At 43.4% G+C, this 21445-nt stretch overlaps 1 protein-coding gene across 1 annotated transcript; it reads left to right on the top strand.

Annotated features, from left to right (window-relative positions):
- Positions 1 to 7619: 7619 nt before the first annotated feature.
- On the top strand, positions 7620 to 17662 carry OSTM1 (osteoclastogenesis associated transmembrane protein 1). The gene is made up of 6 exons (XM_027634007.1): positions 7620 to 7975; positions 10842 to 10956; positions 12414 to 12511; positions 13526 to 13690; positions 14508 to 14673; positions 14980 to 17662. Exons 1-6 carry the CDS (start codon positions 7640 to 7642, stop codon positions 15033 to 15035), a joined length of 936 nt encoding a protein of 311 aa, XP_027489808.1. The 5' UTR covers positions 7620 to 7639; the 3' UTR covers positions 15036 to 17662.
- Positions 17663 to 21445: the final 3783 nt, after the last annotated feature.

The raw sequence follows: 21445 nt of genomic DNA, 5'->3' as shown, positions 1-21445 counted from the left end.
TGTGTGTGTGTGTGTGTGTGTGTGTGTGTGTGTGTGTGTGTGTGTGTCCCCGCTTTCACCGCAAGCGAAGATGTTGAAAATCCCGTGGGAAATTTCCGGGATCAACCGTTCCTTATTTTTTTTAATCATTTGTCGACAAAGGTATCCAGGCTCTGAATAGCTGGAAGACAGTGAGACATCAGTGCATGTAAGACAATCTCAGACATTCAAAAACCAGTGCTGCTGACAAAGGCTTGCCCAACCTGATGAAGAATTGACAGGTTCGTGTTGAATAAGTAACTCCCCTCTTTCAAACACTTCAGTGTAGAAAGAGTAGGAAAATCAAATTTTATTCCTTTATAAAGGAATATAAAGGTCACAGCCTGACCTCTGTCTCTGGAACCTCCTTTCTTGAAAATTTACTTTGGATCCTTTGGCCCTGGAAGGAGCCAGTGCAACTGTCCCCTTAAATGTGGATTGGAGCTAAATCCTACCAGCCAGAGATTTCAGGGGCGTGGTGTGGGCAGGATGGCCAGGTTGCCTCCACTGGCCCTGCCGGTAGATTTGTACAGTTCTGCCCAGCAGAGAAAGATTGAGTATGCAGTATTAGATCAGTTTTAAGACTGGAAATGAGTTGTGGGGTTTTTATCAGTCGCTGTTAAGTCAGTTGGTTTGGACTTTTTTTTTGAGATGAGGTGGAACTAGCTTTTTTTTAAATAAAAACGCTCTAAATGGAAAAAAAAAATTTTAAAAAGAAGCTATTACAAATAAAACATCCATAATTATCATGTCAGCACTGTAAGTTACATTCACTACATGTGATGTTTACAACTGAGACACTATTTGCTGTTTGTTTTTTTTTAATATAAATTCCATGTGAACTCTTGGAACAGGGTAAGTGACTTTCAGGTCACAGCAACAGGCTGAGACTGAAACATGGCAATGAACACTGTGAGGTGTGAAGGCAACTGTTTACAAAATTTTATCCAGTCTTAACTGTCTGTAGCCTTTTGGAAGTGCCTGTTCATTCCTGCTAGCCATCTGGTACTCAGCATTATGTTTATAACCTCTTGACCAGAGCACACTCCCTTTCTTGCGTGCACACAACCTCGGTGAACTCAGCTGAGCAGATTTGCAAATTCACAGATGAGAAAGTTTGGCCCTTTGTGGAAACCACAATGGACCAATGCTGGTGACATACCCCAGGCAGGAACAACACTTGGCTCTTCCCAGGTTCCTCACAGCTCACAACAGTGCAGAGGCTACAGCTGATAGAGGCCTGGTGGGACACTAGACTTCTCCTCCAGAGCTGTCTCTGCCAACCCTTCACCAGCAGGCACCTTGTTGCTACAGTAACCTAAAATTGTGCTGAATATTTCTATTTTTTTTAATTTTCCCAGAATCAACATAGATTAGGGTAAGCAATGCTTAAATTTCAATACCTTTACTGAAATAACCTGTCATGTTTATACTATCTTCTGTTAGGGCTCATCTTGCTGTGGTCTTTTATCCAGAGAAGAAAGAAAAAAATTTTTTTAGGAAATTATATTAATAAATAGATAATTTTCTACTTTTATGGGTGAAAGGAAATAGCTAGGTACATTGCAAAGAACAGATGTAAAGCAAAGAACTCACCAGGACAGACCTGGAGACACCTGTCAAAATATTCTTTTTCCCTTAGCTGATTAGTTCAGATGTTCATGTTGGCTCCTTCACCATTGCTTCAGTCCTGGCCACGCATATGCAGGAGGAAAGGACTCCTGCTTTTGGAGCATGTCCTCCACTGGCTCATCCCAGGGGGGCTGTACCACAAGGAGTGAAACTTGATGGGTGCACAAGCAGATCTAGTGTCTGCTGAAACCCAGCCATTCTCTTCCCTCATGAGCCATGTTTTAGGCCTGTGCTTTGGGAACTTGGTAAAATTCAATGGAGATATATGACCAGCAAGAAACAATCTATGCAAAAGGGAAGAACAACTTTGGATTGCTTCCTACTGAAGAGAAGACTGGGATGATAACTCACTGACTCCAGGGTTACTAAAAGCAGAATTTGGCTCACTGGGTATTTTTGAACACGAATAGTCATCCGCACTATGAAAAGAATCTACCTTTTGTATTATTTGCGTCAATCAAGAAGTTATTCGTGTTAATTTCACTATTATGATGCTTCTAATGTTTCTGCTGTGTTTTAAACATTATCTTCAAATGTCTCTTTTCCTTCCTTCATATTTCTTTTCCCTATACATTGGTTATTTACTCGGTATCATCCTGTTTTACTGTCATGAAAAATATGCAGTCTAACAGCTCTTCTTTCATTTCATAACAAACAGCACAATTAAGACTTAATTAGACTTAATATGAGTAAGGAAATGGCAATGCCACCCAAGACCTTAAATGTGATATCATTCAATTGCTCAAGCGCAGCATCCTGGGAAAAAAAAAAAAAAAGCCAAAGAAAAAATCCCATCAACTTATTTCTAACTATATCTTTACAGACTGGCATGATTGTCTACTGTCAATTATTGTTTTTCTAGTCGTGATTCTAAAAATATAATGTACTTTTTTTTTCCTTTCCACAGCAAAAAACTCTGACAGGTGCAAGGAAATTATATTTCTCTGTGCAATGGATTCACAGAGAGGATAATACGCAAACATTTAAGGTCTAAGCGAAGATCATATGGCACTATATATGATTTCTGAAGCTATCATGCTGTTATACACTTACAGAAAATAAGAGCCTTCATACAAAGATGTGGGGTTGTTTTCTCTCTTCAGAAATGTGCTGGTGTTAAGGAAGAGGGTTAGTTGATGTCTGTCTTGGTGTTCTCTCTGTATCTCCTTGGAAATGGGGAAATTATTGATGGTTTTCTGGCTTACCATTACAGGTCACTTCAATGCCTTCTGATACCTTCACCACAGGGTCAGGACAGTGTCCAGGACTCCTTTGCTGAGCTTGTCCCAGCTGCATGTGGCCTGAGTATTCACAAGAGGCTACAAAAAACATAGGCTTCAGAAGAAGGTGGATATGGAAAATGGGTCCTGGGCAGGTCTCTGTGGACAGTCTCTAGAGGATATTGGGTGGAGGTTCATGATTCTCCAAAATGAGAATGTGGTCATTTGGCTTAGGTGAACAAATAGTCTGCTTCACAATTTGCCATATAATTGCCCAAGACAAACACATTGCAGATCCTAGTTGAGTTGTACAGCCAGGTACAGTAGGTGTAGTCACATCTCTTTAGAAAACTGTGATGCTATTAGTCTTTCCTTGTTTCATTTGACAATTCTGGGAATAAAATGATTTTTGCAGAACATTCTTAAAAAAGCATTCTGTATGAGTCACTGACACACATTTTCCATAAGTCTAACATTGCTGAAGTTTTAGTTGGGAAAGCAGTTTCTTGTACTCAACCAGAGAATGAGGTTCCTGAGTGTGTCTTCACATTTGGAATGGACTGCCAGGAAAAGTGGTGGAGTCACTGTCCCTGGACATGTTTGAAGAAAGACTGGATGTGGCACTCAGTCTAGTTGGCATGGTGATGATGGTCATAGGTTGGACTTGATCTCAGAGGTCTTTTCCAGTCTAAATGATTCTGTGATTTCAAGTGTCTGGCCTTCCCGGATTCCCTAGCAGCCAATGTAACATCATTGCTCCCGAGTTCTCAAGCTGGGATTTGGCATCTGATTTGCAAAACCACTGACAAACTTTGGGATTTTCTGAATTAAAGACTGAAATGATTGTAAATCAACTATCTTTTTTTTTTTCCTGACTTTTGAGTTCTTTTGCTCATTCTTCAGAGATTAGTGCTCTTCTTGCCCTGAGTGAGAAGGCTTTCCTACTCTTTGCTATGCACATAGAAGAATAATGCTCCAATGGGACAGTCCTAGCAGGCACAGTGGCTCAAGCTGGTCAGAAATGGTGCAGCTAGACCAGTGTTTGTCAACTGCTTTTAAACTAAGATTACACAACCTTTGAAAATAAGAGTTGGCTTAGACCATTGTATGGTACTGCCAGGATGAGTTTGACTTGCAACTAACCAAAAATGTCTCAACGTGATGAGTTTATTTAATGTATTTACTTCCTCTCAAGTTCATTGTCATGGGTGCGATGAAGATGTGTGTGTGCCCTTTACTAATTACATATGTGGTGCTGTTTTCTGGACCACTTTCTCATGCTCTGTGGAATCTGAAAAAAAGTCATTTTAATTGGGTTACTTGCTGTTAGGCTTTGACATCAGTCACAATCAGCACACGAGGGAGCCAGCACTGGCCCTGTGAATTAATAGGTACATGCAGAACTGTAATGGAGATGGGGAAGAAAAGCTTTCCATTGGCAGGGAATAGTTGCGCAAAGAAGATACAATACACTGATCCTCTGTTCATGTTAAGCTTTGTCATCTTTGCAATGAAATTGGTCAAGAGATTTCCATTATGTCAGAAACAGCTCTCTGTGGACAACCTTCACACCTCCCTGTTCTTGCCAGCCCCTATTTCAGATGAAGAGTAGTCTGTCTTCTGTGTTGCAGTTTTGACTTTGGAGGCAGAGCCTTTTCTCCCCTTTCATCCTGCCCTCTGAGCTGCTGCCTGCCCCAGTCTCTGAAGCAATACCACTCCCCAAGCACCCAGCCTCCCAGTCATGCCTGACTCCTTTCTCTCTTAGTCATCACTTAATTTTCTGTCACTACCTTGACATTTATGGTCTGATCCTCTTTTTCCAGCCCTTTGGTGAAAATGCTTTATCCAAGCCATGATCCTTCAAAGATAAAAAGAAAACTTGAAAAAAGAGTTCAGTTCTCAGCTCACAGTGGCATAAACCAGGAGAAAGAATACTGAAGGTAACAGGGAAACAATCAGAAGGGAGAACCAAGTTCACAGCTTCAAACTGTTAGTTTTCTCTGGTTCACACTGCTGTCTCCACAGATCCAACAAGATGACAAAAGAAATCAATACTCATTTGCTATGTTCAATTTCTGCACTGTTAAGGTAAGACTCTTCCTCCTGCTGAATGACATACTTTCTTATAGTCAGGGCAGGTATTGAAACACTTGGATGTATTTTCAAGAATAATGGGGACTATATAACCTCAGAAGGTTTCTTATATTCTTAGATGTTTCTGAGATTTGCAGGCCAAGGCCAAATTCTGCTTGCTTTAGTTGTGAGTACAACCCCTTTGACAGGGTTGAGCAGAAAGGTAATGTTACCACTTCTGCCTGGTAACAAAATTCATCTATTATCAGAGAAGGGGTCCATGCCTTCTTCAAACCCTGGTTCTGAACCACAGCTGAAAAAGTTAGTGACTTGTTATTTTTACTTTATAATATCATGTCTATTACTGTTAAAAGGAGAAGCATTTAATGACCAGACATCTTAGAGGTCTGCAGCAATGCATTTATTAATGCCAGAAATGTTTATACTCTACTTATGCCTTGGAGATTTCTTCTGAAAGTCTTGAGTTTGGTTGTTGGGGTTTTTTTAATTCTTACCCCTCCCCTTTTTCTTTTTTCTATTTTTTCTTTCTCCTTTTTCCCTTTCTTTTTTTCCGTCGCCCCATCCCCCGAGACCAGTTTCCACTCGGAGGAAGAACACGTTCTCTCGCAGGAGAATATTTAAGTTTCTCAAGGCGTGGGAAAACGCATCCTCCTTGACCTGCGAAGATGAAGGCGCAGCTTTACCCTCTCCAGCCGGTCCTTCCCGGTGCCCGTGCAGACCCACGCGACGGACGCCTCCGCTGAGGACGGTAAGCGACCACTCCGGGGCGTTTTTCCATTGCTCCCTCGGGATGCAGCTGCTGTCAGGGCTGTATGGGACACTCCGAGGGCCCTTTCTAGCCCCCCGCCTCCCCTCGGTGGGCGATGTGCGGGAGTGCTGCTGCCCTCTCCCGGGGGGATGCGGGCAGCCCGGCCGTGTCCGGGGTCCGCACTGCGGGGACACCCCGCTCCCTGTGGCAGGACAACGGGACTTTTTTCATCGCCGGCTGGGCCGAGGGTAGTTTAGGGGCGGCAACCGGTCCCTGTTCCCGTCTCCGGGCTGCGGGCGCCGGCTTACTACAGGCATTACCGCCGCCCCAGGCTTCCTCGGTGCTGAGGCTGCACCCCTGCTAGTGAGCTAAGGAAAGGTGACCATCTTCTGGTCCCGCGGCCACCCGGCCACACGCATCCTGCTAAGCAGCTTCAGGCTTCCACACGTAGCAGCCTTGCTAGACATGGTCCCCGAAAGAGCGGTCCCCGAAACAGCAATCCCCGTGCAGAAGGGTACTGTCTGGCTTCGGACAAAGCCTCGGTGGGACGTGCTCGCAGATGGGGCAGGGGGGGCTCAGGGAAGGTCCAGGACCCAACCCAGGGCCCTTGCCCTGATCATTTGCAAGTACAGGAAATGTGGTAATTTTTTGATCAACTCTCACATTTCTCTGTGTCAAATTCATGATGTGGTTTTAATTTGTTTTCATTCATTGCTTTGGAAGCCAGATCTTCAGAGATGAGGCATTCAGCCCACTCGGAGAAGTCAGATGCTTTCTGTTGGGTGCTCTTCAACTGCCTGATGGCATCTTTATTGCCTTTGTTGTTGTGTTTTCACAAATCTATCCTGGATATTTACATGCCAACACATTTACTACATGACTGGCACAAGTCAGCACTGGGTGGGCCAGGTGACGTGGAGCTGGTGGAGCTGGGTATGACTGGGTGTGAGGAGAGCTTCAGTCATGAACTTGCAGCAGCTGCCACTGTTGTGGCACCGTCAGTCAGCACTGTCTACTGTCACCGGTGCCATGTGTGCAGTACTGAATCGGCTGCAATGAATGGATAGGGCCATTCCTGCTTGGCTCTGTTATTCCTGGAGGGACCATGCTGTGGAATCGCAGGGCTTTGCTTTGTCTCTCTGGTGTATTTGACCAGAGCACTATAAACCCCAGACTCAGTCAGAGGCCCATGGAAATGGCTGAAAAGAGTTTTAGTCAGACGGGACTGGCACGAGGTCAAGGTCCTGCCAAATAGCCTGGCACTTCAACCCTCAGCGAGGGGTTACCTACTGCTCCACTCTCTTCTCCTGAGCTGAGTAGCAGAGTTTTCCTTTGGTGGCTGCAGTTTAAATCAGAATCAGCCACGGGGAAGTTTGGAGCTAGGTACCAACAAAGGTGGTACCTGAACAAAGGTGTCCAGCTTCAGATAAGATGCGGGAAATACTTTGCCTGCAGAAAGATGCAGTTTATTTCTCCATCATCAATTCTTTCTCTGTTTAGGGGATTTTTTTTTTTTTTAAATTGTTGCTGTATTTCAGTGTATTTTAAAGTCACTTCCCACACCGCAGATACCCTTCGATTCCCTTTGCGGTGGGAGAGAGCGTGAAACAGATGAAACGCAGGGCACAGACACCGCGCTTCCCGCGGAGCAGGACGCATCCGAGGCAGGTACATCCCGCGGGCACAGGTACAGCCCCTACCCGCTTCCGGCCCTGAGGACGCCCCAGCGCCGTGTCCCGGGACGAGATCCCGGGACGAGCCCCCGCCGCTCCCCGCCCCGCCCCGGGACGGGCCCCTGGGGCCGCCCGGCTGCGGCCCCGCCCTTTGGCCCCGCCCCTTCACCGCTGGGGCCAATGAGCGGCGGCGCCCCCGAGGCGGGGGCGGGCCCTTCCCGGCGCGGCACTTCCGGTTCCTCGGCGCGGCCGCCATGGCGCCGCCGCGGTGCTTTCCTGGGGTGCTGCTGGTTGTCCTGGCGCTCGCTGTGCTCGGCCCTGCCGCCGCCGCCGCCGAGGAGCCGCGCTGGGCCCCGGCACTGGAGGCGGCGGAGGGGCTGGCGGAGGAGCTGTGGGGCGCGGGGCTGCCCGGCGACCTGCCCGAGCTGGAGCCCGAGTGCCGCAGCCTGCTGGCCGCCTTCGCGGAGGGCTGCGCGGCGCTGACGGGCTGCCTGGGCCGGCGCGCCCGCCCGGTGCGGCTGTGCCAGGGCTGCCACGGGCTCTACCGCCGCCTCCTCACACTGTACGGCAGCATCGCCCGCGCCGTCGGGGTGCGTCCGGGGTGAGGGAGGTGCGGGTCTACCGGGGCGGGCTGAGGGCCTAGGCCCTTCTCTTGAGGCTTACAGCCGTGGGAGTTCAGTGCCGGAGCACGTCGGGTGGAGGTGGGATCATCGGGAAGGCAGGCTAGAAGCCTCACCGGAGTGCGCAGGGCAGTTTGGCAGAGGCTGGGAACGTGTGAGAATCGCTGCTGCCGGTGACGGCCACCTCCTGCTCCGTGCGGTGGCGTGGTCCGTGTAGCCAGCTCCTGGCATGGCCAGGGGCAAGTAGCTCCACCTGCAGAAAAAAGCTGTGCAAGTGGAAAAACTTGAGCTGTTCTTGCTGCTATAGCAGTGGCTGAAGCTGTGCTCTGGCTTACATGTTGTATAGCACTAATGGGGAGCAGTGCCAGAGCTTGGTTGCCTGACACTTCTTGGAAAATGGATGGTCTGTGAAACTGTGGTGAGTGATGCACATCATCTGTAAGGAGCCGTGTCATGGTTTTCTTGGCTCCAAAGGTGATGGGAGTGTGTGGCAGCAAACTAGAAGTCTTGAGCACTGGCTGGAGTCAATGCACCCTCCTGGTGGGAGAACCTTGGCTGAAGCTAGGTTTTCAGACTTTGATCATACTTTGGTTTGGTTTTGGATTTTGGTGTGTTTTTTTTTTTTTCTTTCATTTCTTAGTGTTGGATGTGGTTCATGGCTTGTTTTGTGTGTTCTCACCCAGTTTATCCATTTGTAAAAGTTAGTTCCTGGGATGATGCGAGGATGACATTAGTGGATCAGACCAAAGGACCTTTGATCTGTGATGAAGTGGGTGCCCTGGTAAGAGAGCACATTTATAGCAGTGTGTACCCTGGACTGTGCTTCCAGTCTTGGGATTTCTGAATCCCAAACTTTAGAATTGCCATTGACGAGAAAAATCGGTCGCTTTTTAAACGCAGGGAAACTTCAGGTGCTGCAGTGTCCAGCTGCAAAGCCTTTCACAGTTTAATTACCTGTTGTTGGAAAAGTGTTGCTTTTGGGTGATGATGGGTTGTTTGCCCGGTTCTCCTCACCACCCCAGTGCTCGTATTGGAAAAGTGCATGGATGTTCACTTGGTAATTGCCCTTTCCAGGGCGAATATATAGCCACTGGTCTCGTGTTTTAGTTTGCAAACGTGTAGTCTGTTTTATCTGTTTCTCTTATGGAAGCTGTTTGTACCAGTGACTAGGTAGTGTGAAAGGGAAAAATTTAGTATGCAATTCTCTTGGGTACTTTTAGCATGATATTTTGGCTAGGAATAGGCTGCCAAACATATTCCAGTACTTAGAATATGTATGAACACATTGTAGCTGCTGTGCTTGAATATTGGCAGTCTGGGAGGACTGGTCTACTCTGTGATCTGGAAGATAAATCTGTATGAGAGAGCATTTGGCTTTCCTTCTGTGTGTGGATTAACTAACCAAGTAAATAAAGGAGGTGACCTCTTGCAACCTCAGTCCACAATTACAAGTGGTCAGGTATCTGATGTTTTTATCTTAACAACAGTTAGAGTGCAATGTGACAAGGGCAGCCAACTTAAGTTTTGGACATCTCTGAAATGTAAAGTCCTCCTCCCTAGGCTAATTAAAGAATCAATTAGGCAAACATACATAAGGAATTATTTAGGTTTACTTGATTCAGTTTTGGTAAAATGTTTTTTTCCTACTCATGAGCCTAGGTGGTGAGGAAATTTCACAGTTAGAGCCTTTGTGAAGCAACCAGTTTCCCGGATAAGCAACATTCTTGTCTTCTCTAATTCAGTAGAAATGAAAGTCAGTGAATGTGGGAGTTACCAGGTGTGGCAATATTTGACTTCTGCAGTTAAGCCTCCAAAGGAAAGGTCTTGTTTAACCCAGCCCCCACCCCATTTTAACAAAGAGGGGCAGAAAGTGGATCTCTTGTAAAGCTCCATAAGGAACAAATTTCTCATTAAAGAGATTATTTTTTTCTGTGTTCCACGTCGCTTATCAAAGAGGCTTTTGGCAGCTTTGGCAATTTTGAGAAGTGCTTAAGTCAATTTAGCAGCCAGAAACCAGGAGCTAGAGCATGGCAGTCAGCTGACTGGAGGTCATGGTTCCGTATCTGAATTCTGACAGGGAGACTTCCTGTTCTGTAACTGCTTTTATAGTTGATCTCCACTTTTTTATGAGCTTGGTCCAGAGAATAAGTTGCTATATGAGTTGTGCCAGAGCCTGCTGTGAGGTGTTGGGTGGCTCAGTGAGAGAGATGAGCTTGGTGCCTGCGTGTGGGGAGGATGAGAGCCCAGCCTGGCCACAGGCCTGGGGGAGCGAGCGCAGGCACTGCTTTGCAGAGGACTGTTCCTGGTATCGCTGCACTGGGGGGAAGTTTGCTGTTGGTAGAGTACATTGGTACAGTGGTTTTGGAGGCTGTTTCTATTGTTTGGGTTTGGTTTGTTTGAGACCACTCCTTTGCTTCAGGTCCTTCAATTGTTCCTTCTGTCTAATGAGAACAACCCTGTCCTTTTCTCTGGCTGCACATGCCTTGAGCTGGCTCCTGTGGTAGCAGCCCAGGAGTGGATGAATATGAGCCACCTGGAAGAGAAGGCCCTGTCTTGTGCTTGTTTTTTCTTTTTACGTTGTCGTGTATTTTTGACTGACTTGTGTGCATTTCCTAGCAGGTCTGCAGAGACCACTTGCAATAAGCTGTGTCGCTCACAGTATGAGTTGGAGGATTAAAAGATTTTTGTTCCATCAGTTCTGCTCTGCTTTTCTGGAAATATCGATGCAATGCGTTGTGTGATTGTTTAGCTGTGCTTGTCCAAACTATGTTTCAAAATTTTCCCTTTGTATCTTTAACACTTGTTTGCTTCTTTTGTTGTTTCCTTTTGTTTCTAGAATTCTTCTGAGAGCCACAATTGTGCCAAAAGCATCTTGACCTCAGACAGGCTGCAGATAGTTGTGACCCTTTCGGAGTTCTTTAATGAAACCTGGGAGGCAGCCAACTGTGCAAGTATGTGACTCATTCTGTAGCTTTTGTGCTGCTGTTATGGCTTAGCCCCAGAATTTGCACAGGTCAGAATTGTACTTATTTGTTTGAATATAAGTAGATAACATGCAAATCCTAAATTATAGCCACTCCAAGAGGGTTTTCTTCTGTAAGGGCCAAAATTTGAGGGCAGTAATCTGTTGGAAAACTTAGTTGTTATATAAATATTTCTTTTAGATTAATCTTTCAGAAAGTAGTCTTGCTAGTTTTCCTTGTGATTACTTTGCTGGAGAATTTTTTTAGCTTCATTGTGGTTTTTTGTCTGTCTTTCCATTTTTAAAAAAACTTGCATAAGAGTCTTTTCCTTGTTTGTTAGGAAAGTTATGAACTCTGGGATGCTTACATGTTGAACAGTATCTGCCTCCACAGCCATGATTTGATTTCATTTTATGGGTGAAGAGTGTCCAAGTGTATACTTGAGTCTCACATCCCAATACTGGTGCTGCTGTGCTGTGCTGACAGCTAAACTATGGCTGTTTGCTATTCCCCTGGTGTGCTTTGTGGGACCCTGCACTAACAGCTGCACTAGGAAAGAGTGGGAATATCACTATGGAGCTGAGTGTTAAAGATGCTGGATTTGCTGCAGAATCCCTTGAGAGCCCAGAAGAATTTGTTTTCTTTGTGAGGGCTGGGAAGGCAGAACCGGAGCAGCTCTGTGGACTGTGCTGTCCTGCCATGCTTAGCCTGTGGACTGTGTGCTGCCTGCCCAGTGCCCAGCTGAATGCTTACCCTCACTGCTGCTGATGCTTGCTTCTTTCAGAAGAATTTTCTGGGATGTTGGCTTGCTCTCATGATGCTGTTGCTGAACACCTGAATTCCCAAATAGTCTTGTTTTCAAGGGTCTGGCTGGCTAGAGCACCTAAAGCAGGGTAGGATGGATGGAAGCAGTAACATAGTAGGGTTGAACCTATGACTGGGAGGAAAGCCCCAGAGCTCCCCTCAAAGCTGGTGAAAAGCTCAGCTCTTTTCTTAAAGAATAATAATCTACACTCTGATTTCTACTATTGTGTTTGTGGTCTAGCTGTTTCCTGGGTGCTCGCCGTTTCGTCTCCACTGCTGGTGCACAAAATGGCTGCTACTGTTGCTGGGCAAAGCCAGATTTGCAGGCTGGAAAATAAAAGTAATGTCTTGTTTTATCTCAAAGTCCAAAGATAATTCAGTCCCCCTCTTCAGAAAGCTCTTGATGGTAGTCTTCATCTTTCACTTAATCAAGGCCAATTAATTCTGAAAAGTGTTCTCGATGAAGAGTTAGGTCAGCAGGTCTGAGACATCAATGGCAGGCAGATGAGGAATCGCAGTGTTGACTAGACCTGTCCTTTATAGTTGAGAGCTCTTTTTACAGGAGTGGAGTGTCTGGGGCTTGCCAGCTGTGGAAATGTTAGGAATTAGAATATCCTGATGTTTTTCTCTCTCTTTGACAGATTGTTTAAAGAATAACAGTGAGGGATTATCAAATTCTACTGAAGAATTCCTGGATTTATTCAATAAATCTCTGACATGTTTTGAACATAACCTTCAGGTATTTATGCTGTGTATTTAAGAGAAGCTCTAAATCCTCTAATTGCTACCAAAATCTTACTGATGTTGAATAAACTGCAGATACAAACCAGACAAATAAACTGCTGCTGAGTTTGTGAACTGTAGGCAGATAAAACAATGTTCTGTAAAACGCAGTTTACAGATTGAGAGCCTAAAATTAATTCTAACTGATACTTACCTTGACTTCATTTTGTATGTAATTGCAATGCTACTTTGCATCAGAATTTCTGAATTCACCGTAGTTGATAATTATACAGTAAGAAATATCATGTGTGCATGCTGTAAGGCTCTTTTTCTTTCTCTTTGTAGAATTGTTGTGTTTTGGCATAGAAATTCAGTCTTTAAATATCCTTTTGATAATGTGGACTAGTTCAGAAAGGTCAGATACCTTAAATTGTTGTAACATTTCTTTTGACTCTTAAAATTATGAGTAGTTAAAATTTGGCCATATTGCAAATATGGCCAAATATATCTTCCTTAGTTAAATAAATGTGGTAATCATCCTAAGAGAAAATGCCCTATATAGCCTACGAAACTGTGCATATTCTATTTCAATCAGAAACTGGCCAAGTTATGGGATCATTCAGTAGTAGAAATGGGAAATGATGGGTACAGAACAGTCTCTGAGGGAACTGCTTTTTTGTTATTAATGCTTTCTAGAAAATGTGCCTTTATAGGCCTTGTTCATTTTATAGGCCTTCTTCAGCCTGCTGATCACTTCAAGTGTCTAAACTAGAACTTAACCCCGTGGTCAGTGGGTTGCTGATACAGCCATGACTGTGTTGAAATATCTTCAGAGATTGTAGTTTTGTTTTTGTGTGCATTGTGTTGCATTCAGGAGGTGCTGAAGGCCACAAATGAAAAGGGTTGCTCAGTATGGCACCGTCTGTCCCTGTCGATATAGCAGTCAATATAGCAGTAGCAACCTAACAAATCAAACCAATTTTTTTGTAATGCCTTAAACCAGCATTCATGCAGATTTTTACAACCCTAGGGACAAACCGTTTATCTGTCACCAAATAACTACACAGAAGTGTGTAAAAACTGCAATGAAACCTACACAAAGTTGAATGACCTGTATAACAACTTGCAGAGGATGAACAGGCAAAGTGATGAGTCTGGGCACTCCGCACACTTATGTATCGACGTGGAAGATGCAGTAAGTGTTTTATTAAGACTCAGCACGGAGCTCTTGTCATGGGGATCTTTATTAATCTCAGCCATTTGTGCTTGTCTTGCTAGGGATTGGCTTTTCCCTTTGGGTGTGGGGCAGTATGGGCAGCAGTGCCTTTGGCAGGCTGATGTCCCATGGCGGGAATTTAACTTGGTGGGGCTGCCTTGCTGGGTCCTGCCCTCAGTCGGGGCTGCAGGAGTGTGACTGAAGCTCCTGATCTCCCGAGTGCGTTCCAGTTTGAGTAGCTGCACTTTTGTTTCTTGTTACTGTGAAAGGGATGGATTTAAAAAAAAAAAAAATCTCCTAATCTTCTGGCTTTTAATATGAAGCTTTACTGCTATTGTTCTAGCTGGTGTATTAATTGATTCCTTATTGTAGCAGCTGTTTCTAGAGGTCCTCAGCACTGATGACATATGTTTGGAAAAAGCTTCTGTATATTGTTGGAGTTTAAGTGGCTGGGCTAAAGGAGTGCTTGTCAAAAGTGTGGGATTAGTCCTGTCCCCACAGGCTGTCAGTGAGCTCTTTGCCACATGCCTGTTTCCCAATGTCTGCATGTATCTGAGTATAGTTGTGTTTTTGAAGCTTGTAGAAGTTTTGATATGAAATCTTGGCCTTGTCTAAATAGTCTGTTTCTACATTTCCAGGGATTTGCTTGTTTTTGGGGGGAGTTCTGTTAAATTGCTGTTTTCTGAGGTGATATTTGAACACTTGTATGTCTTGAGGCCTGAGTGTTTGCCATGCCATGCTGCACAGAAAAAATGCATGTGCTTGCTTTCATGGTTTGCTTATGTTTTCCTTTTAGATGAACATCACTCGGAAGCTTTGGAGCAGGACTTTCAACTGTTCTCTTCCCTGCAGTGATACAGTCCCAGTGATTGCAGTTTCATCCTTTATTCTCTTCCTACCTATTGTTTTTTATCTTAGTAGCTTCCTTCACTCAAAGCAGAAGAAACGGATACTCATTTTGCGTAAGTGGTGGTGTTGGCATTTCACTGTAAGAGCTGGGTGGTGCCAGGGATTTGCTTGGCTCGTGTGGGAGAGGAGCCCAGCCAGATCTGCCTGCAGCTGTGCTGACGGCGCTAATAGCAACTATTAGTCTGCTGCTGTCCCCTGAAGAAGGGTAGGAAAGAGCTTCAGCCGTATCTTTTCATTAAAGTTTCTGGACGTGAACAGAAAGCTGTTTGCAAGTCTGTGTCGGATAAATAGAGGGAGTGGAGAGACTAGTTTTATGGAATTCTTAGTGTTTAATTTTCATATAATTTTTCCTTTTCTAGCCAAGCGCATCCAGTCAAATGCCAGTCTTGTGAACATCCAAGAAAAATACAGCTGAGCTGCAAAACAAAACCTGAGAACTGCTGCTGGTATACAGTGGGTACAATTGTGTTGGAATGAGGCCGGCACAAAAGAGGAGTTAATTATGGTTTAGTGTAATGATACAGAGCAACACAAGTTAAACAAAATGCTGTCTGACTTCTAAGCGAGGGTATTAACAAACATGACAAGGCAGGGCTGTGTGACACTGTATGGACTCTGGTTTTGAAAAATCTGTGGTGTTTTTTCTCAGTCTCGGACTGAAGCGGGTGTTTTTCTGTTTCTAAGCTTTTGTACTTCACATCAATAGAATAGCTACACTTTCCTTGCATGGTATTTTCCTGTATTCATCATATTTGTTTCACAAAAACATGAGATTTTGAATCTTTTTGAGGTAATTTTGATAGACAGACAAAAATTGAAATAATGTTTGATGTTCCTGCTTAAAACATTATTTTTAATTTCACATAATATTCAGACTTAGGATGGACAGGAAACCTTTAAAAAAAAAAGTTCCCATCTTTCCTATACCACTGTAAAGTCATGCTACTGGGATCTGTTAAAAAAAAAAACAAACAAAAAGGCATGAGAAATGAAGAGAAAGTGGTAATATGTAGTGTCCAAAACAGCAACAAAAGCAGCACAACTGCCAGTGCTGGACTTGAATAGTAATCATTGATGGCTACAGTATTCAGTTATCTCTGGAACAGGTGGCATATTTAGTCTTTTGCACACTTTAACCACTAAAATAATTGCTTTTCAAATGCTATATTTTTCAGAGGTTTATTTTACATGTCTGCTTGGGTTACAATGTTTCACTGTCTTTATTGTGGCATTTCCTTTCCTTTTTAATTATTAAGTGTTCTGGGGTTTTTTAAATGTTTTTGTAGAGGAGAAGTGAGGTAAAGTCAATTCACTGGAGATGCTGAATTTCCTGTTCTAGAACTTGCTATGGCTTAATACAGAAGTGTTTACAGGAACTTTGTAGGGGAGAAGTCGTCTTTGGGTTCTCTTAACTTAAAAACTGTTCTGAAGAACAACGAATACACTGTGTTGGAAATTGATGACTTTCAAGAAATAGTGTAAAAATATTATTCCTGTGAAATAGATGGATGTAAACAAATTTGAGCTTGCGGAATTCCAAAGCTGATGGAGAAATTCGTGCAATAACTGCAGGAATGGGTAGTGCTGCTGTCACTCTGTGGGCACAATTCAGTGGCTGCAGGAATACTGCCAGTTCGGTTTGTTTATTGTGTTTCTGATTTGGGAGAGTGGTGGGATTGAAATGATTTATAGCAGTACCTGGGGTTAATGAATGCCAAAGTCTTTGCTCTAATTTTTAAATGTGTTTTCTAACCTTGAGATTAAAAAAAAATGGCCATTACTAAATGGCTAAAAAAATTTAAATTTCTCTTGCAATCTGTGTCTGATGTCTGTCAAAACCCCGCATGAAATTGTCTTATGTATTTGATTTGCTTTGTTAAATTTTTCCTTTATTCTAAGGCTCAAATAAATATATAACAGTGTAACAAAACACTCCTAAATCTCCTCAAATAATTGGTTTTCTTGTTTTTATTTTTTTTTTTCTGTTAGGACATACTGTTTATTTTGAAGTCAAGTTGACAGTATGTTTATTAATAATAAAATACTGTGTTAGCAATTGGTCCCACCCACAATTGCCTTTTTGTGTTTTATCAGTAAGAAGCATCTATCTCCTGCTGCTTAACATGTGAATTACGAGATCAACAGTCACTTTGTTTTAGGTAGCTTACAAAAATAGCATAAAACTGTTTCTCTTGCTTATTGCATAAAGTTACCTTCATGTGACTGGGAGAGGCGTGCTGCCTTTAAATTAAAAAAAGATTTTTTTTTTTTTATATCTATTATTCTTAAACTTCAACTTTCTGGGACTTAATTCAGCTGCCTGCTCTAATAGCATTACATTGATTTGGGACATCATATGATTGAGAGCTGTTCAAAGGAATCTTTCATTCGTGCAGATAAAGCCAGTTTGAATGTGCAGCATTTCAGAATGACAGCTTTTATACTGTAAGCAGTGGCTTTTTGAGCACATTCATGTTAAGTAGGTCTGAAAGTCATTACTTTTGGATATGGTGCTTAAGCACTTTAAAAAAAAATCAGCTTTTCTTATTTTCCTCGCTCCCAAGCCAAACGGAAATACTCATGTGACTTTTGTTTTTGATTTTAAAGCAGCAGCAAAGTTTACACTTGGGATTTTTGATAATACATCTATTTTCTCCTTTTTTCTTTTTTTTCCCCGGCTCCAAACTTTGTACTACTAACTTTCTTTACACAGTGTTATATTTTTGGCAGGATATTTCATATATAAATGGATTGAATTCTCTTTATACTCTGTTTGCTAGAGAAATGTAGAAGCACACAGACTGTGTTGAAAGAGAAATAGAATACTTTTTGCTGCTAGTCTTTCATCTTGGTTTATTTTTTGCCTTTTTAGTATTATATATATTAAGTAGCATAAACTTTGAAATACTGATTGTTTATATCTCTTTTGTGCAAATAAAGATTTCTTACTGTGGGATAGCACTTTGATTCATATTTATACTTACTAGGAAACCTCTAAACATGGAAAGTCAGCTGTAATAAAGATTGTTGATAAACAATGAACAGTGTGGTTACTTACTTGCTTCATCTATAGTAGTTTTATACTCATGTTCTGGGTTTGTGTTCAGAAGCACCTGCTTATTATTCCCTATTATTCCATTTGCAGGAAAACAGTATCAGATGTTTTCAAAGCAGTGCTGTGCTGAATTACAGAACAAATGAATGGCAACTGCTGAGAAAGGGTGGAGTTTAGCTGGGTCAGAGCTTCTTGAAGTCTATGGAAAGGCTCCTGTTAGTTGCAATGGAGTTTCTTGGGTGGGTGTACCTTGAGTAAGGCTGGTGGGGATAACTTACTGTCTTTGTGGGGAGGCTTCTGGTTGCCTGCACTGGCCGCTTTCAGTGTCAGCAGGCACAGAGTTGGTGTTGGATTGCTGTTGGGCTGCAAGATTTTTTTTAAAACAGCAGTGCAGTGCTTCACCATGGAGAGAGCCCGGTGTCTCACCTGAGGGCAGGAGCCTTGTGCACTAGTGGTGGGATGTGGATTTCTCAAAGGCATATTTAAATCTCCGTGTACCCCTTGCAAGGGACTTCCAGGAAGGCTGGGGAAATTGTAATGCCAGTCCATGAGGTATGGCTTCAGCTGGAAAACTAGGGACTGTTCTGGTTGCCTGTATGCTTGGGGGAGAAGCTTGAAAGGGAATCACCACAGGGGAAAGGCAAGTGGGAAGAGCAGAAGATTTACCTAATGAGTGGAGCAGAGGCTCTGAGAGTAATTGAGGGTGGAAATGGGGGTCTGTAAACACACATGGAACTAAGTGCTTTGGATGGAAATGCTGCTAAAGTGCACAGGTGGTTGAAATATTCTAAGAGGGTATGAATGGGACCCTGATTGCAGCTGAGCTAGAAGGGGGATGCTCTGGCTTCTTGGTGGAGGTGGGCCTGGGGAAGGAAATAGTGCAGCTGAGCCCTGGGTCCCCTGCTGGTCTGTAATGGGACATCCAGGGGGGCTACCTGCATAGGTCAGGAATGGGAGGAAGTAGTAGGATGACAACAGGGACTTTCTTCTGAGTTACTTAAAAGCAACTGCTTTCTTCTGGTAGGATGACTGAATTGTGTGATGGTGTCAAAATAATCTTGGTTCAAAGGTTCCTTACAAAGCTCCTGTTCTATTTTGAGCTGAGTGAGGACTCTTGTTTAGCATTGAACAAGGGACTTCTTCAAAACAAACCAGAAATATATATTTTTTGTGTAATGGCTGTTTTTTCCATCTTTATTAAATACCTGCTACAATCACAAAATGGCTTCAGTTTCCTAATGTTTTGTTTCTAGTGCATTCTGTCCAGTTAATCAAGTACTGTCAAATCTTTTTGTGTTTCTGCTAATTTATACCTTAGTTTTCGTGCCCTGAATATAGAGTTTCTCTGGAATGATAAACTGTGTGATTAGCAAAGTTACTGCACTCCTAATCAGAATGTATGAGTAACTTACCAATTTTTGTTCATATTTCATTGTGAATTTTCCCTCTGAGACTGTTGTAAGCTTTTTTAGCCTGGTCTTCAAGTTTGTGCAGGATGCACATTCTGTATCTTTGCCGGTGTAAAAAGTTACACATAGGAAGAGCTGATCCAGTAAATTCTGCAACTGCTCTGGAGCATTGCTTCTCCCAGCATTGTGATAGGTGTCTGTTGCTACTTGTTGGAGTCAGCCAGGATGATTTATGTGCAATTAGTACGTTAATGTTGCCTTGTGTTGTGCCAAGAGTTGAAAAGCGCTTGCTGTCTTGGAGGCCCTGGTCTAATCTAAGGCAAAAATAGCATGGAAAGGAAGAAAACAGGAGGTGAAGTGATCAATGACCACAATCGGTTGTGTGATAACCTTTTCCAAGCACAGGTGTTTGTTATAGATACTAGCATCTCTGTTGGCCATTGTGAGGGTTCCTGGCATGGTCTGTACCCAGGACTGTGTGTGGGCTTAGGGAGCTGTCAGACCAGTATGTTCTGCTGTGGCACAGAGCTTCAGGGCTTTGCTCTGCTGGAAAGTTGGTGCTGCTCCAAGCTGTTTTCCCCCAGCATCTGCTTCAGGCCAGGGGTGGTGCTTGGGGCATTTCTGATTTGTGCTGGCTAAGGTGAGTGCATGGGAGCATCCATGAGCAGGCACACTTCTCCAAAGGTGCAGTGGGCTAAGATGGACTTTCATACCTTGCACAGGTTGGAGGTAAAGGGAGGTTTTTGTCCTGTGAACAGATGTTGTTCCTTTCAGCCTTTTACAGAGAAGAAAATGCTGCATTTTTTTCCCCCACAGATAAAACAACATCCCACTGAATCCTTGCTTTGGTGTTTTGGTGTATGGTGTGTGGGACAGGGGCTTGATTACTGCAAATGTCACTGGTGTTCTACCCAGAGGTCTCCACTCTACGTGGACAGATTGCTGAGGCTGAGGGGAGGCCATCTGGCAGTGGGGAGCCCTTTGCTCTTTTACCTAAGCTTTAACTGTGTTTCTTCTCCTGCCAGCCCTACTTTGAGACCCCTTAAGGTCAACTGTGTTGCTACTCAAGTATGGCCATCGCCAAATGGATAGACTCCAAAAGGACTCATTTCTCTCAACTGTGGCAAGGATGCTGGTGCAATGGGAAAGCAATATGGGAATACTCTACAGTATAGCTTTGAAAAGAGCCTGTTGCTTGAAGTGTGAGATAGGTTTGGGCTTTTTTGCTTCTGTGCATTGTTTGCAAAGGGGATTGGGCAGAATAGGGCTGACTGGGCACAGGGACAGCAGGGACACGGCTGCAATGTTTTGCAGTGTCAGAGAGGCAAAGTTGTGCCAAGTAAATGATAGCTATTTTTTAAAAATAACTTAGTTAGTTGTGGTAGAAATAAATTAAATAGTTACATTAACTCTGAAATCTTCCCTGCTCTCATCTGAAGCGAAAATATTGGAAAGCTCTTTCAAATATTTAATAAAAGGGAGATACTCGCTAGTAGCTTGGTTGAAGTTTTAACTTCTAATACTGAAAATTCCCCTCTGGTGCCAGCACAGTAAGTATCATGGATTGCTGCAATTAAACCAGTGCATTAAGTTATTCATAATACTCTTTCTGGGCAGTGTTCCCACCTGCTTAATCTCTGCTATACAAGCGTTTATTAGAACTGACTGTTGAAAAACGCCAAGCTAAATCGGACACTGAAAAAAAATATTGAAAAATCAATATGATGCCCTAAACTGGTTTAATATGTCTTTCCTCTTCAATAATCCTACATGTTACTGATTTATTTGCTGTAATGAACATGCCATTCAACCGAAACAAGATTAGCTGCTTAAACTGCAGCATTAAGCACAGAGCAACTTTAATGCTGCTTTATATTTCATTTTAATGCTCAGTGCTTACAGTGGTGTCTCTTTCTCTCCTCTGCAATAATGAGTTTGTGTGAGGATCGTGGAAAGCTCTGGAATGATATTTTCATAAAGCATTTGAAACAGTAAATTTGAGTTGGGGGGGTTGCAGCGTGGCACCTCCTTCATCCAAACCTAAGTGGATCCAAATCAGTGAGCAGGATTAATGCACAAATTTATATTCCCTGCAGGATTTTTCCGGGGTTAACCATGAAATAAATGGCTTATGTCAAACTGATCTAGGTTAAGACAGAGAGAACAGCCACTGGCTATTCCTTTGGACTTCATTCAAATTTTTTTTTCAAGCATTTCAAAGGGTAGCAATTTACTGTGCTGCAGAAAAAAACAGACTGCAAGGAGCAGGCATCTTGGCTTTGCAAGGAAGAGTCCTAAGATAGATGTGGTAAAGACTTAAGGTTTTCAAAAGAACCTATAGCAGGGGACAGGGAAATAAGG

This window comes from Corapipo altera, unplaced genomic scaffold (assembly GCF_003945725.1).
Source record: "Corapipo altera isolate COAL_440 unplaced genomic scaffold, ASM394572v1 2b, whole genome shotgun sequence".
Classification (NCBI taxonomy): Eukaryota; Metazoa; Chordata; class Aves; order Passeriformes; family Pipridae; genus Corapipo; species Corapipo altera.
This window is presented reverse-complemented; position numbering and strand designations above follow the sequence as displayed.